Raw genomic sequence first — 18238 nt, 5'->3', positions numbered from 1 at the left:
CCAATGCATCAAAGTGAAAGTGAAGTCACTCAGTCATGTCCAACTCTTATAAAAAATTAGATATATATATTTTCCAATGATTTCATATTTCTGGGTAACATTAGCAGATGTTTAGCAGAGTCCATAGCATATTATAGTATTTAGACATTAAGTAACCCCTGTCACTTTAAATAGTTTGTTTAATTATGTTGAAAATACCTAGCAAGTAAATAACAGTCTTTAAAAGTGAGCTATAATAGGAGAGATTGATTTTTGGAATGCCAGTGTAAGGACTTCATGAACCTGCTGTCCCCTCCCCCCACCAATAAGCAAACAAACAAAATTGCTGGCTAAATAACTAATATTAACTATTCCAGAACTCTGGAAATTAACCAAAGCCACAGAATGTTCCAAGCACTGTCTATCCAGGAGGAACTCCTGATACTTAAGACGGCAGGGTCTGGGGCATTTTAACTTGGACTGTCTCCATCCCACTTCCCCTGTCTATTAAATGGTGCAGCAGCCATAAGTAGCTAGTAGCCTCACAGTCAGTGGACGACTGACCTTTGGAGCCCCATTAAAATTCTCATCCCTATAACACTATCAGTATTTGTCTAAGCTATCAACTCCTTAGGAAATCTCCATTCTCAGAATGTTGGGGCTATCTGATTTGACTCAGAGTTCAGCCTAGCAGGGGGAAAAAAAGCCCAATCCCTCCAAGACATTACCAAAAACAATAGTGTGCTGGCAGAATCCCAGATGTAGTGAACAAAAGCCTGGCCAAAACATATAAGGAAGTCCCAAGGCACTCGACAACCATAGGCAAGTATAGGCAACTTTGAAATGCTGGAACATCTTCTTGGACATCTAAAAACATGCCTAGAAGGGAAACTACCTCATTCAAATACATAGCTTGATTATGCTACCTTGAGGCACTGCTCAAGCAAGAAATGAAAGCGAAAGCTATCTTATAAAAACACACATTTAAAAAAAGCAAACAGAAAATGTGCACACTGATGTTAGACTTAAGTTAAAAGAACCTGTAAATTGGCTATTATAAACATGTTCAAAGACCTAAAGGAAACTAGGATTAAAAAACCTAAAGTAAGCATGACAGCTGTGTCTCACTAAAAGAAGATACAAATAAGAAGTAAAGATCATTTTTAAAAATCAAATAGAAACTCTAGAGTTGAAAAGTACAATAACTGAATCAAAATTTTCTGTAGAGTACTCAACAACAGATTTGAGCTGGAAAAAGAATTGTTCAGTCGCTAAGTTGTGTCCAACTGTTTGTGACCTCGTGGACTGCAACACACCAGGCTTACGTATCCTTCACTACCTCCCAGAGTTTGCTCAAACTCAAGTCCATTGAGTTGGTGATGCCATCCAACCATCTTATCCTTTGTCATTCCCTTCTCCTCCGGCCCTCAATCTTCCCCAGCATCAGGATCTTTTCCAATGAATCAGCTCTTTGCATCAAGGGACCAAAGTATTGGAACTTGAGCTTCAGCAACAGTCCTTCCAGTGAATATTCAGTTCACTGGTTTCATCTCCTTGCAGTCCAGGGACTCTCAAGAGTCATCTCCAGCACCACAATTCAAAGCATCAATTCTTCAGCATTCAGCCTTGTTTATGGTCCAACTCTCATATCTGTACATGACTACTAGAAAAATCATAGCTTTGACTATATGCACCTTTGTCTATATGCATCACTATATGCAAAGTGATGTCTCTGCTTTTTAATACGCTAGTTAGGTTTGTCACAGCTTTCCTTCTAAGAAGCAAACTTTTTTTAGCAATCCTGAATATAGGTTAATTGCAAGTTTAGAGAAGAGAAGAAGGAGAAGGCAATGGCACCCCACTCCAGTACTCTTGCCTGGAAAATCCCATGGATGGAGGAGCCTGGTAGGCTGCAGTCCATGGGGTCGCTTGTTCTTGCTTGGAGAATCCCAGGGACGGCGGAGCCTGGTTGGCTGCTGTCTATGGGGTTGCACAGAGTCGGACACGACTGAAGCAACTTAGCAGCAGCAAGTTTAGAGAAAGAAAAAATAAACCTCAAAACCTGTGAAACCACCATCAAACATACCAATGTATGCATAAACAAGTCTTAAAAGAAAAAGAGGTCCATCTAGTCAAGGCTTTGGTTTTTCCAGTGGTCATGTATGAATATGAAAGTTGGACTGTGAAGAAAGCTGAGTGCCAAAGAATTGATGCTTTTGAACTGTGGTGTTGGAGAAGACTCTTGAGAGTCCCTTGGACTGCAAGGAGATCCAACCAGTCCATTCTAAAGGAGATCAGTCCTGGGTGTCCTTTGGAAGGACTGATGCTAAAGCTGAAACTCCAGTACTTCATGCGAAGAGTTGACTCATTGGAAAAGACTCTGATGCTGGGAGGGATTGGGGGCAGGAGGAGAAGGGGATGACAGAGGATGAGATGGCTGGATGGCATCACTGACTTGATGGACATGAGTTTGAGTGAACTCCAGGAGCTGGTGATGGACAGGGAGGCCTGGCGTGCTGCAATTCATGGTGTCACAAAGAGTCGGACACGACTGAGCGACTGAACTGAACTGAACAGAGATTAAAATAGAATTCATCACTAATAGACCACTCTTCAAAAATACTAAAGGGAGCCCTTAAGCATGAATGAGAGGACAACTAGACAGTAACTTGAATCCACACAAATAAGTAAAAAGCACCTGTAAGACTATAGAGAAGTATGAAATATGGTTTATGTATTTCTGTTAAATAGTACCTCTTATTTCCTAAGTGATTTACAAAACAACTGCATAAAGTAATTATAGATTTGTGTTGATGGGCTGAATATATAAAAACATAATTTGTATAATAACAGTAACACAAAAGGGTGGGAACTTTGGAGCAAAGTTGTTGTTATGTGCTAGGTATTAAGTTATTTTGTTAAGTTAATATGCTAGTTGCAGTTCCCACGGTAACCACTAAGAGAATAACTCAGAAAATATATAATAAGGGAAACTACAGAATTAAAATGCTGTAATAGAAAACAATTAAAAGAAAGCAGCAATAGAGAAATAGAAAAATTAAAAAGACATACAGAAAACCAATAGCAAATAGCAGGCAAAAGTCCTGCCTTATCAGTAATTACATTGAATGTAAATGGAATAAATACTCATATCAAAAGGCAGAGATCAGCAGAATGTATATTAAAATATGACTCAACTAGGTGCTACCTGCAAGAGAAACACTTTAAAGATATAAAAAGTTGAAAGTTTTAAAAAATGAGATAAATTGTACCATGCAAAGAGTAACCAAAAGAGAGTTGAGTTTCTCTAGTTGCAGACTTGCCCCCTCTCACTGAAACTAGAGAAAGCCCATGCACAGCAAAGACCCATTAAATATAACCCATTTAAAATATATATCTGGAAATGAAACAACCCCCTCCTAAAAACCCAGTGGGTCAAAGAAGAAATCACAATAGATACTAGAAAATAGGTGAATGAAAAAAAAAAAAAAAAAAACACAACATACCAAAATAAATGAGATGCAGCTAAAGCAGTTCTTAGAGGGAAATTTGTTATACCCAGAACAGTCTGAAATCAATAACCTAACCATCTAGTTCAAGAAACTATAAAAAACAGCAAATTAAGCCTAAAGGAAACAGAAAACAGGATATAATGAGAGAAAATATGTAGGGGATAGAAAATCAGAGAAAAGCCGGCTGAACCAAAAGTTGGGTTTTTTAGAGTAGCAAAATAGATATACCTTTAGCTAGACTGTTCAAGAAAAAGAGAAGACTCAAATTACTAAAATCAAGAATAAAAGAAGCGACAACTACAAACTTTGAGACCTAAAAAGGAAGCTACAAAAATGGCCAATAAGCACATGAAAAGAAAACATTAGTTATTAGGTAAACGCAAATGAAAGCCACAATGATATACCACTTCATAACCACTAGAATGGCTGTGACCAAAAGATAGAGAAAGTGTTGATAAGAATATGGAAAAATTGGACCCCTCATAATTATTCTTGGAACTGTGGAATGATACAGCCATTTTGGAAAAGTGAAGTTGACACAAAAGCTTGTATGTGAAAGTTCACAGCAGCATCATTCATCAAGAGCACACATTACATGATAGCATTTATATGAATCTCCAGGATAGGCAAATCTATTGATGTAAAAAAAAGTAGATTAATGGTTACCTGCATCTGGAAGGGCAGGGGTTAGAAATAAAAATAACTGCTCATGGGTATGGCATATTTTTGGGTGATGAAACTGTTATAAAATTTGATTGAAGATACTCAGAATCACTCAACTTATACTTGAAATAGGTGATGTTTATGAAACATGAATTATTTCTCAATAAAGCTGTTATCTTTAAAAAGTGAATTATTAATATTTATTATGAACCAGGCATTTCATTTCACATTTTTATCTTTATATAAAGGTAAGTTATAGAAACATACATTTTTAACATTTTATAATTTTAATATTTGATAAGAACAGTGTCTCCAAAGATGTATTGTTCTTTTTTCTTTTTTAAAAATAAATTTAGCTGGACAACTTAGCCAGTCGGCACATTTAGCTCTCCAACTGCCATATAATGTACTTGGCTTAGGTCGAAGTGCCAATTTTCTTGATCATCTTTATGTTGGTATTCCACGTCCATCTGGAGAGAAGGTGAGTAAAAATTTACAAGTAATCTGTTTTTTAATATTTACTGTTCAGATATTTAAATCTAAATATTTTCATTTCCTTTAAAGAATTTTAAAAATTCACTGGTAGTGACTGATATTAACTTATCTTACATACAGAACATTATAATTTGAAAATATACCTTAAGACTTCCTACCCCTCTTCTTCCCTGCTTTTTCTCATCATTTTCACCATCTACCATACCAAATATTTTTATTTTGATTAATGTCAGATTCCACCTCAACTTCAATTTTAGTTCCAAAGCAGCATTTGTACTTAACACTTTGAACAGTGCCTGCTACAAGAGTGTTCTATAAATACTAGTTGAATTAATGCATCGATAAGACAGAAATATAATCCTTCTCTGAAAAAAGAAATTTTTGCAAATAGGAGTCCTATTTGGAAGCTTATATGTATAAATTTAGCTTAATCCATACCTAGGATTTCAATTTATCAAAGAATACTTAAGCTTTTTCCTTATTTACAATAATCGTGTTTTTAAAGTGTACTACTGAATGTTAAATGTTCTTATTCTTTTTCTAGTCTGTACGAAAACAAGAATGGACTGCAATCATTCCAAATTCTCAGCTAATTGTCATTCCATATCCTCCCAATGTTCCTCGAAGGTAATGTCCTTGCTTGAATTGAATTTGGTAAAAATACTGTCAACTCTGAATCATAGATACATCTTTTTAAAGCTCTGTTTCTGTTGTGTTCCTGTGAGTGTCATCACTTAAGTTTGCTTATAGCAAACTTTAAATGGCTAAACATACCTATACCTAAGATCCCTGACATTTTCCATGAAGAACAAATTAAACCTTATTAGAAAAACAGCAGGTTAACTAGGGATTTATACATGTTCTGATTAAATAAGCTGGTCTGATGCGAAGAGCTGACTCATTTGAAAAGACCCTGATGCTGGGAAAGATTGAAGGCAGGAGAAGGGGACGACAGAGGATGAGATGGTTGGATGGCATCACCAGCTCGATGGGCAAACTCCAGGAGTTGGTGATGGACAGGGAGGCCTGGTGTGCTACAGTCCATGGGGTCGCAAAGAGTCGGACACGACTGAGCGATTGAACTGAACAGAACTCAGTTTACTGGCCATAAATTCTAAACTTTCAGGCTGCTAAACTTCACAAGCAATGATCTTTTTAGCAAATGCTTTGAGAAGTGGTTTATGTCCCACAGTGGTTAGGCAGAAATTTTGAAGTTCAACACACCCAGGCACGAAACTCAAATCCACTGCTGGCTGGCTAAAACAGGAAGCTAGTCCTTGTTGTCTCTGAAGGACTGTACAGTCCATGGAATTCTCCAGTCCAGGATACTGGAGTGAGTAGCCTTTCCTTCTCCAGGGAATCTTTCCAAACCAGGGATCGAACCCAGGTCCATTGCAGGCAGATTCTTTACCAGCTGAGCCACAGGGGAAGCCCTTCTGCACTGTAGAATGGGAATTAAAATACCTGCTTTACAAGGATGAGGATGAAATGTGCTTAACACAGTGCCAAGCATATACTGTTTTCAGTGAATGATAGGTATTTTTAGCCTTACTAGCAACATGTTCCTTTTATAATGTAGCATTTAATTCTAAATCTTTATCTGTGCATTTTTCTTTAAATTATTAGGTTGATTCCATTATTTCAAAAAGTAGGTGATGAAGATATTCATTAACACTTAAATTTCATTGGGAAAAATAGAACTTGCTCTTAAGGCCATTCTGATGTCAATATGAAAAAAATAACCTATGAGTATGTAACTAGTGGCTTATTATATTTCTTCTCAAAATACAGGCTACACTGTTTTCTTCTTCCGGTTTTATTTAGATACAATTGACATACAGCACTATGTAAGTTTAAGGTATATGGCATTATAATTTGACTTAGTTACATCATGAAATGATTATCACAGTAAGTTTAATGAACATCCATTATCTCACACAGGTACAAAGTTACAGAAACAGAAAAAATATTTTTCTTGTGATAAGAACTCTTAGGATTTATTACTCTTTTAACAAATTTCATATATAACATGTGGCAGAGTTAATTCTGTTTATTGTGTTGTACATTACATTCCTAGTATGCATTTATCTTATAACTGGAAGTTTGTAACTTTTGACTGCCTTCATCCAATTCCCTCCCCTCACACCTCCCATCCCTGTTTACCACAAGTCTGAGCTTTTTCTATGATTTTTTTAAAAATAATATAACTGACCTACAACACTATGTTAGTTCCTGTTACACAGTATGTTGTTGTTTAGTCACAAAGTCATGTCTGACTCTTTGTGCCCCATGGAATGCAGCATGCCAGGCTTCCCTGTCTTTTACCATCTCCCGGAATTTGCTCAGACTGATGTCCATTGAGTCATTGATGCCATCCAACCATCTCATCCTCTGTCTCCCTCTTCTCCTGCCCTCAATCTTTCCCAGCATCAGGGTCTTTTCCAGTGATTTGGCTCTTCATATGAGGTGGCCAAAGTATTGGACCTTCAGCTTCAGCATCAATCCTTCCAATGAATGTTCAGGGTTCACTTCCCTTAGGATTGACTGGTTTGATCTTGCTGTCCAAGGGACCCTCAAGAAGCTTCTCCAGCACCACAGTTTGAAAGCATCAATACTTCCACATGTAGAATACAGAATACAATGATTCAGTGTTTCTGTACATTTCAAAATGATTGCCACAGTCAAGTCTGATTACAGTCTGTCATCAGACATTACATAATCATTGACTATATTCCCCACATTGTACATTTCATATCCATGACTCATTTACATTGCAGCTGGAAGTTTGAACCTCTCAATCAACCTCACTCATTTCTCTCCTTCCTCTACCCTCCCTCTCCCCTCTGGCAAACACTTATTCTCTGTAACTCTGTTTGGTTATGTTTGTTCATTTGTCTTTTATTTTTTAAATTCCATATAAATGAAATCATACAGTATTTATCTTTCTCTTTTTTCACTTAGAATAATACCCTCTAGATCCATCCCTATTGTCATAAATGGCAAGATTTCCTTCTATTTTATGGCTAAGAAATATTCCATTGTGTGTATATGTATAAATGTGCGTATGTGGAAAGAAAGTGAGGACTCACATTCTTCTTTATCCCTTCATCTATTGATGGGTACTTAGGTTGCTTTCACTATCTTGACTATTATATATAATGCCACAGTGAACATAGGGTTGCATGTGTTTTTTCTAATTAATGTTTTCATTTTCTTTGGATAATGGAACCAAACTATTTTAAGTAGTGGAACCAAACTACTTAAGAACTCTATTACAGCATTATGTTTGAATGAGGATAACATCAATAACTCCAGTTAACATCTGAGTTCAGACCTTTTTAATGAGTCTATTAAAATTTTGAAATTTATAACAAAATGAATCTACACAAAAAACTATGAATCATAGTACTTCTAGATCATGTAATATCATGACATAGAACAATCTCTTAAAAAGAGTAGTAAAATAAAAGACAATAAACAGAAAATGCACTTAGAATATGTATAATAAGCAATGATTTGTGATTTTAGAAGATATCTATGCATATAGATAGATAAGATACAATGGTCATCTGAGTTAAATTCACCCATTCCAGTCCATTTTAGTTCGCTGATTCCTAGAATGTCGACGTTAACTCTTGCCATCTCCTGTTTGACCACTTCCAATTTGCCTTGATTCATGGACCTAACCTTTCAGGTTCCTATGCAATACTGCTCTTTACAGCATCCGACCTTGCTTCTATCACCAGTCACATCCATAGCTGGGCATTGTTTTTGCTTTGACTCCATCCCTTCATTCTTTCTGGAGTTATTTCTCCACTGATCTCCAGTAACATATTGGGTACCTACCGACCTGGGGAGTTCCTCTTTCAATATCCTATCATTTTGCCTTTTCATACTATTCATGGGGTTCTCAAAGCAAGAATACTGAAGTGGTTTGCCATTCCCTTCACCAGTGGACCACATTCTGTCAGACCTCTCCACCATGCCCGCCCGTCTTGGGTGGCCCCACGGGCATGGCTTAGTTTCATTGAGTTAGACAAGGCTGTGGTCCTAGTGTGATCAGGTTGACTAGTTTTCTGTGATTATGGTTTCAATGTGTCTGCCCTCTGATGCCCTCTCGCAACACCTACCATCTTACTTGAGTTTCTCTTACCTTGGACGTGGGGTATCTCTTCGCAGCTGCTCCAGCCAGGTGCAGCCGCTGTTCCTTACCTTGGACGAGGGGTATCTCCTCACTGCCGCCCCTCCTGACCCTCTTGGCCCTCCTGCACCTGCGCAGCCACCGCTCCTTGGACAGTGGGTAGCTCCTCCCCGCCACCACCCCTGGCCTTGGGCAGGGGGTAGCTCCTCCCGGCTGCCACCCCTGACCTCGGACGTGAAGTAGCTCCTCTCAACCACTCCTGCGCTGTTGCAGCCTTTCAGTACTTGGATGCAATCTCAAAAAAGACAGAATGATCGCTGTTCGTTTCCAAGGCAAACCGTTCAATATCATAGTAATCCAAGTCTATGCCCCAACCAGTAACACTGAAGAGGCTGAAGTTGAACGGTTCTGTGAAGATCTATAAGACCTTGTAGAACTAACACCCAAAAATGATGTCCGTTTCATTATAGGGGACTGGAATGCAAAAGTAGGAAGTCAAGAAACACCTGGAGTAACAGGCAAATTTGGCCTTGGAATATGGAATGAAGCAGGGCAAAGGCTAATAGAGTTTTGCCAAGAGAACACACTGGTCATAGCAAACACCCTCTTCCAACAACACAAGAGAAGACTCTACACATGGACATCACCAGATGGTCAACACAAAATCAGATTGATTATGTTCTTTGCAGCCAAAGATGGAGAAGCTCTATACAGTCAGCAGAAACAAGACCGAGAGCTGATTATGGCTCAGATCATGAATTCCTTATTGCCAAATTCAGATTTAAACTGAAGAAAGTAGGAAAAACCACTAGACCATTCAGGTATGACCTAAATCAAATCCCTTATGATTATACAGTGGAAGTGAGAAATAGATTTAAGGAACTAGATGTGATAGAGTGCCTGATGAACTATGGACTGAGGTCCATGACATTATACAGGAGACAGGGATAAAGACCATCCCCATGGAAAAGAAATGCAAAAAGAGCAAAATGGCTGTCTGGGGAGGCCTTACAAATAGCTGTGAAAAGAAGAGAGGCGAAAACAAAGGAGAGAAGGAAAGACAGAAGCATCTGAATGCAGAGTTCCAAAGAATAGCAAGAAGAGTAAAGAAAGCCTTCAGCAATCAATGCAAAGAAATAGAGGAAGACAACAGAATGGGAAAGACTAGAGATCTCTTCAAGAAAATTAGAGATACCAAGGGAACATTTCATACAAAGATGGGCTCAATAAAGGACAGAAATGGTATGGACCTAACAGAAGCAGAAGATATTAAGAAGAGGTGGCAAGAATACACAGAAACTGTACAAAAAAGATATTCACGACCCATATAATCACGATGGTGTGATCACTCACCTAGAGCCAGACATCGTAGAATGTGAAGGCAAGTGGGCCTTAGGAAGCATCACTATGAACAAAGCTAGTGGAGGTGATGGAATCCCAGTTGAGCTATTTCAAATCCTGAAAGATGATGCTCTGAAAATGCTGCACTCAACATGCCAACAAATTTGGAAAACTCAGCAGTGGCCACAGGACTGGAAAAGGTCAGTTTTCATTCCAATCCCAAAGAAAGGCAATGCCAAAGAATGCTCAAAGTACCGCACAATTGCACTCATCTCACATGCTAGTAAAGTAATGCTCAAAATTCTCCAAGACAGGCTTCAGCAATACGTGAACCGCGAACTTCCAGATGTTCAAGCTGGTTTTAGAAAAGACAGAGAAACCAGAGATCAAATTGCCAACATCCGCTGGATCATCGAAAAAGAACATTCTAGAAAAACATCTATTTCTGCTTTATTGACTATGCCAAAGCCTTTGACTGTATGGATCACAATACACTGTGGAAAATTCTGAAAGATAGGAATACCAGACCACCTGACCTGCCTCTTGAGAAATCTGTATTCAGGTCAGGAAGCAACAGTTAGAACTGGACATGGAACAACAGACTGGTTCCAAATAGGAAAAGGAGTATGTCAAGGCTGTATATTGTCACGCTGCTTGTTTAACTTATATGCAGAGTACATCATGAGAAATGCTGGGCTGGAAGAAGCACAAGCTGGAATCAAGATTGCCGGGAGAAATATCAATCACCTCAGATATGCAGATGACACCACCCTTAGGGCAGAAAGTGAAGAGGAGCTAAAAAGCCTCTTGATGAAAGTGAAAGAGGAGAGTGAAAAAGTTGTCTTAAAACTCAACATTCAGAAAATGAAGATCATGGCATCTGGTCCCATCACTTCATGGCAGATAGATGGAGAAACAATGGAAACAGCATCAGACTTTATTTTTCTGGGCTCCAAAAACACTACAGATGGCAATTGCAGCCATGAAATTTAAAGAACGCTTACTCCTTGGAAGGAAAGTTATGACCAACCTAGATAGCATATTCAAAAGCAGAGACATTACTTTGCCAACAAAAGTCCATCTAGTCAAGGCTGTGGTTTTTCCAGTAGTCATGTATGGATGTGAGAGTTGGACTATAAAGAAAGCTGAGCACCGAAGAATTGATGCGTTTGAACTGTGGTGTTGGAGAAGACTCTTGAGAGTCCCTTGGCCTGCAAGGAGATCCAGCCAGTCCATCCTAAGGGAGATCAGTCCTGGGTGTTCTTTGGAAGGAATGGTACTAAAGCTGAAACTCCAGTACTTTGGCCACCTCATGTGAAGAGTTGACTCATTGGAAAAGCCTCTGATGCTGGGAGGGATTGGGGGCAGGAGGAGAAGGGGATGACAGAGGATGAGATGGCTGGATGGCATCACCGACTCAATGGACGTGAGTTTGAGTGAACTCCGGGAGCTGGTGATGGACAGGGAGGCCTGGCATGCTGCAATTCATGAGGTCGCAAGGAGTCGGACATGACTGAGCAACAGAACTGTGATAGATAAGAAAGTGAGAAGAATGACTGCTTCTGAGTAAGAAACTGAGTATTGGCCTTTTGTTGAGTATTTTTTATTACCAAAATTCCTGTATTCATTTTTAATCTATTTTTAAATTAGAACCACCAAAAAAATCTCATGAAAGGACTTTTTCTTAAGTATGAAGTAAGGTACTGAGAATAGTTATCCTCAACTAATTAACAGTATTTAAGGTTTTCTTCCTCTGAGTTTCTGGGAAATTCTGTTGTAGCCTTTCTTCCAAAAGCTCAACATTTTTCATGTTTGTCTTGCTCTTTCTGAAAAACAAATGTTCTTTTCAAATTTATGTACATAATAAAAACCAAATTGATTTTAGTTTGAAGTATACTTTGAGATTTATTGACTAGAGGCTAACTTACGGATCAGTAAATTTTAATTATCCCCACATAAGTCAATTACTGCTTGCAATTTATCAGAATAATTCTTACCTTTATTAAAATTTAAAATGAAAATATATCCATTATCTATTTTCAGAGAAACCAAAAATTCTTTACATATAACCACCTGCAGTGTTGGTGATACAGACTTCAGTTTTAGGTTTTTCATGGTTTTCAAGGGTTTTGAGGGTTTTAGAAGAAAGAGCTAGTTATATTATTTATGCTAATGTTTGTATATTGCCATTGAGGGAATAAAATCATTTTGTAAGAAGTCTCATAGTGCCATTGTAATACTGTAAACCTTCCAATATGACACTTTGCACAAGTACTTATCTACACCTGCTTGGACATATGGTTATTTTACTTAGTCATAGTAAACATGTGAATAAGGGTCAAAAAATAAGATACAGAAATCTTATGAAAATCATGTGACAATTTAACCTTAAACTTCAAGGTTCCAAATTCAGCAAGTCAAACAAGACATAAAAAGAATGTCTAAAATTGCCCAAAGTACCCTTAATAAGTTTGTCAGTGGTGGTGGCGGTTGCTCAGTCACTAAGCATGTCTGACTCTGCAGCTCCATGAACTGTATGCAGCACGCCAGGCTTCCCTGTCCTTCACTATCTCCTGGAGTTTGCTCAAGAATAATTCTCACAGGAGCAAGAAAAAGTATCAAAGCATCTCAATCAAAAATTCTTTTCTGTTTCATTTCTTGAAGTAAAATCTGAACTCTGCTGGTTTGTCAATATTCTTAACCCTATTTAATTTTAATTGCTTTTGTTTTACTTGTAATGAATTGGATAGAGGTGGAAGAATTAATGAATGACTGAACTGATTATTGATTAATAAGAACTTTTGCTTTTTGGTCACAATAGAATTTTGTTATTTTTAAGTTAAAATGTGTAATTTTAATTCTTCTCTTTTCATCTACAGCTGGAGTGCCAAACTGTATCTTACACCAAGTAACATTGTTCTACTTACTGCTATAGCTCTCATTGGTGTCTGTGTTTTCATCTTGGCAATAATTGGCATTTTGCATTGGCAGGAAAAGGTTTGTTCACTTAAATGAAACTTTGATTATTTATAATAGTAATATGTTGCTTTTTTAACATGTTTTAAATTAAAAAACTATATCTTCAACTTTTTCACATGACTAAGATTTTCTGATTTTTCAAGTTCTGTCATATTATTGATGATAATTTCTTTCATCTCCTTAAGTTACTAATGTCTCAGCGATTCCTACAAATCAAAGAAAACTTGGTATTTTAAAATTTTGATACTACACAAAAGTAATAAAGTGAATACCCTCAAATCAACAGGTATATCAAAAAGCTTAATTAGTAGTTTCATAATGGCCTTAAAAATAATAATCATTTCTTAAATGAACTTGTGTTCATTATTTACTATTAATAATAAAGCCATGGACTTTTTTTCCAGGGAGTAATAGCTATCTCTTTGTAAAAAATTAGAGCAGAGAGAGTTTAGGTGGGAAGTAACAAAGTGATAAACATCCTTTCCATCTATTAATAGAAGGTATTCTTTGCATTAAACAACACTGATTTCTGTTCTATAGTATAACACCATAAATAATAATTAGAAACAAAGCTCCAAAAGTATAATTTTATATAATATTAATGAGAAACAAAGGGCTTTCACATAAATTTATTAGTAGTGTAGATATAAAGGGAAAAAGTTAATTTCTATTTGTATATGAATTCATTACACAACTAGGAGGTTCCAAAAATGTTCTCCAAAAAAGGGCTTCTTTGTCACAAAAATGTCTTCCTTTTTTGCACCTATTCCCTTTAGTTTGTTATGCTTATAATGATCATTTTTTAATTAAAATTACCATCTGTTTTATGTTACCAGTTTTAACTATGAAAGAGAATATATTATTGTTCTAATAAATGTTCATAGGTTTGTCTGTCCAAAATACCACTCCTTCCATATAAAAAATGATAACAAAGTCACATATTCAGTTGATTTTAAAATTGCAACTTAAGAAGTAAGATCATGGCAGAAACCAATGCAACACTGTAAATTATCCTCCAATTAAAAATAAGTGTTTAAAAAAGAAGAGGTAAGATCAGAGGTGACCCTATTTACTTTTATCTGAAGCTTCAGAACATAGTATGAAATATTATATAGCTCTAGACCTGTGAAGGAAAAGAAATTAATTTTATTAATTTTACAGTAGGTCTGATTACAGTATAAACAGACTCACAATGATGATACAGTGGCTAAAAACTGAAGTTTTAAATACAAGAATGGATCGAAATTCATATTTGTAAACTGCCTCTTCCTGTGGTACTGTGGTTCTTCTTCCCCTTGGACCACTTCTCTTTCACCCATTGGCTGTTCTTTCTGCCACAGTGTCTGCCCTACGCCCTCTTCTTTATACACATTCCCCTGCCACTTTGTTCAGTTCAGTCACTCAGTCTTGTCCGACTCTTTGTAACCCCATGAACCACTGCACTCCAGGCCTCCCTGTCCAACACCAACTCCCAGAGTCCACCCAAACCCATGTCCATTGAGTCAGTGATGCCATCCAACCATCTAATCCTCTGTCATCCCCTTCTCCTCCGGCCCTCAATCTTTCTCAGCATCAGGATCTTTTCCAGTGAGTCAGCTCTTTGCATCAGGTGGCCAAAGTACTGGAGTTTCAGTTTCAACATCAGTCTTTCCAATGAACACCCAGGACTGATCTCCTTTAGGATGGACTGGTTGGATCTCCCTGCAGTCCAAGGGACTCTCAAGAGTCTGCTCAGCTTTCTTTATAGTCCAACTCTCACACCCATACATGACCACTGGAAAAACCATAGCCTTGACTAGACAGACCTTTGTTGATAAAGCAATGTAAAGCTTTTTAATATGCTGTCTAGGTTGGTCATAACTTTCCTTCCAAGGAGTAAGCGTCTTTTAATTTCATGGCTGCAATTACCTGCTACTTTAGTTTTATCTAAAATCATGGCATGAGCTATCACCTCAGATATGCCCAGCTTTCAGTTCAGTTTAGTTCAGTCACTCAGTCATGTCCAGCTCTTTGCAACCCCATGAACCACAGCACGCCAGGCCTCCCTGTCCATCACCAACTCCTGGAGTTCACCCAAACCCGTGTCCATTGAGTTGATGATGCCATCCACCCATCTCATCCTCTGTCATCCCCTTCTCCTCCTGCCCTCATTCTTTCCCAGCCTTCATCTCTCTCTAAAGCTCCCTCCTTCCAACTGTCGCCATGACACTTCTACCCAGATCAATTACAAGCAACTTAAAACTAGTTTCTTTCTTACTCACTGCAGGATTTACCAGTTGCCCTCCTGTCTGTGCCTTCATACAATCTCTGAAGCTGACTCCACTTCTGAATTCCTTACATCAGTACTTTAATTTAGTTCAACTCCTTATTATATCCTGCCTGTCCTCCCAAATTCCATTCTCTCCCCTCCACTCCATTTATCACATTGCTGCCAGATTACTCATCTTTTAGTCTTAATCATGTCACTCCTCTGCTCAAAAACCTTTGGTGCCTACCCCCTGCCTAAAATGTGTAACCCCATTAGCCTAGCCTTCATGGTACAGTCTTCTTGTGACTCCACCATACACTTTTCCAACCTTTCTCTTACCAGTTTCTTTCATATAGCCCATGCTCCTGCCAGACTTCCCAGGATTGTTCCTGCTCTTCCCCCATCTTATAGTGAATGTCCCTCTTAATTTCCATAAATGCTGTCTTTCAAAGCTTTCCCTTTCATCATGCCAACCAAAAGTAATCTCTCAGAATTTTGGTAACATTTTTCAGCTTTTATCCTGAACTAGAGTTATTTAGTATGCTTTGCTTATGTTTTAGTAACATTTTTTAATTTTTACCCTGAAATAAAGTTATTTAGTATGTTTTTAGTATGTTTTTCATTCTAGGCTTTAATAAGTTCCATGAGAGCAAGATACAAAACTGAGTAATCCCTCAAAATTCCAAGCACATGGGACTTGACCTAGTGGTCTAGTAGTTAAGACTCCAGTCTTCCACTGCAGGGGGCATAGGTTCCATCCCTGGTCAAGGAACCAATATCCCAATGCAAAATCAATAGGTTAACCCCAAAATAATTAATGTACTTTAATATAATTAGATTCAGCAGTATTAAGAACAGGAAAAATGTAATAGTTGATTCCATTCTTACAAAATCTAATGTTTACTCCTACTTTCAAATAAATAATATATAACAAAGCTTTTAAGGAATAATGCTTGTTGGTTTTTTTTAATTCAATTTAAGAGATAATTATAGAATAGCTACTGTAAACTATAAAATGTTTTATAAGATTATTACATAATAAAATCACACTTTTACCTACTAATTGCTGAGGGCTTTTTTAATTAACCACTTCATATTTCAGAAAGTCTTTGTTTGACACTTTCTTATCATTTATAAACCAGTCTAAAATTCTTTTTCAGAAAGCAGATGATAGAGAAAAACGACAAGAAGCGCATCGATTTCATTTTGATGCTATGTGACTTGCCTTTACTATTGCATAATGGAACAGCTATTCACTTGATTAACTGAAATGCTAAACTTGGCTTATAGAAGAAAATAGGAGATTTTGAATATTACTTACAAATGATACATCCCTTGATAATTACTGAAAACTGTTCAAATAAATATGGTCTGGATGTGTTACAAGTCTTTTTTAAGTGCTTTGTATACAACAGTTTTGGTTCTTTTTTCAGTTGTGCTGTACATTTTTTTTTCCCTTTGTGGAATGTGTTGCATGTACTCAGGTGTTTATGTATTTATAATCTTATTAGAATAATGATGATGGAAAAAGACATGTAAATAAAAATTATTTAAATGAGCAAGGTTTTTTGTGTTCCACTTGAATTAATCTTGCTTCTTAGTCTAACAATGCAAATTATACTTCTGTGACTGTATCATAGGCAAAGTTCTTAACCGTTCACCCTCATGATAGCAGGTGAGGGGTCTTTCACTGATGGTATACAATATAGTGATTGGGTATTCTGGCTTTGGAACCACAGTCAGACTTGCTTTAAACTCTTGGTTACACCATTTACAAGCTGTTTGCTGAACCTGGCTAACTGCTTAAGCCTCAGTTTTCTTGTTTATAAACAGAGCTAATACTATTACACAGTTGAGTTATACATTAAATAGAATAATGTATACAAAGTACATAGCTGTACTCATAGCACAGAGTAAGGTTTCAATACGTGCTAGTTGTCATTACAGTTATTCTTAAATCATTTTTTACAGACTTCTGCAACTAATTATCAAAATATATAGACTTCATAGGATTTTCTTTTTAGGCATGTGGAAATCATAGTCTTAGGAAAGCCTAAATTCTTCATGGTTGACACCCTATATAAAGGTTTATTACTTTCTTATATTAACTGAAAATTATTATACCCTTCAAGAATTAATGTGCCCCAATAATTTTCATTTGAACACAGATCCTTATCACATGGTAGTGAAAAGCATTTGATTGCTTGAAACATCTGGGAATGCAAATCTTCAATCACATTTCTATTCTCAAACGCTTGTAAGAGTCTGTAATTTACATTCAGACTTCAATGCAAATTTTTGTGAACTTCATCAAAAAGTTACATCTAAGTTTATATGGCAGTGCTAATAACTTCCTAACATGCAAATGAACATATGATGGATATAAAATATAAAAACTTGTTTGAAAACAATTTTGTTATTCGTGTTATTTTTTTTTCTTACAGTTCACTGAGAATGGCGTGTGTATAAGTGGTTTACTTTATGTACCTAAGCATGGCTTTATGTACCTAAGTCTTCTTAATAAATATTCTGTATTGAAACAAAGTATTTGGGGGAATGTGTAAATAATTACTTTGGCCCATTATAAGCCTTAGAGGTTATAAGGTCCACGTGCCTAACAGGGCTAGACAGGCATCTCCCAACTATAATACCCAGGTAAATTCACTAAACCTTCATCAGCCTACAGCACTGTGCCAGGCTCTGTTTTACACTGTCCTTAAAGTCAGGTAGCTTTAGTGTCACTTATCTGATACAGCATGAGTTTTAAAACTCATTGTAGTCAGAGTCTATGAGGAATAGTGTTACAGGCAAATGAAATACTAATAACAAAAATATAATCAGTGACTTTCATGTTTCTGTATCTTGATATTAACCTTCAAT

The 18238-nt window shown here is 37.0% G+C and overlaps 1 protein-coding gene across 1 annotated transcript in view; it reads left to right on the top strand.

Annotated features, from left to right (window-relative positions):
* ITFG1 (integrin alpha FG-GAP repeat containing 1) overlaps positions 1–17837 on the top strand; it is a 307723-nt gene extending 289886 nt beyond the window's left edge. The window contains exons 15-18 of the mRNA XM_068991936.1: positions 4511–4635; positions 5194–5276; positions 13011–13128; positions 16519–17837. Of these exons, the coding sequence (XP_068848037.1) occupies positions 4511–4635; positions 5194–5276; positions 13011–13128; positions 16519–16578 (386 nt within the window). The 3' untranslated portion in view covers positions 16579–17837. The remainder of the gene's footprint in view (positions 1–4510; positions 4636–5193; positions 5277–13010; positions 13129–16518) is intronic.
* The last annotated feature ends 401 nt before the right edge of the window (positions 17838–18238 follow it).

This window comes from Capricornis sumatraensis, chromosome 20 (assembly GCF_032405125.1).
Source record: "Capricornis sumatraensis isolate serow.1 chromosome 20, serow.2, whole genome shotgun sequence".
NCBI classification, from domain to species: domain Eukaryota; kingdom Metazoa; phylum Chordata; class Mammalia; order Artiodactyla; family Bovidae; genus Capricornis; species Capricornis sumatraensis.
This window is presented reverse-complemented; position numbering and strand designations above follow the sequence as displayed.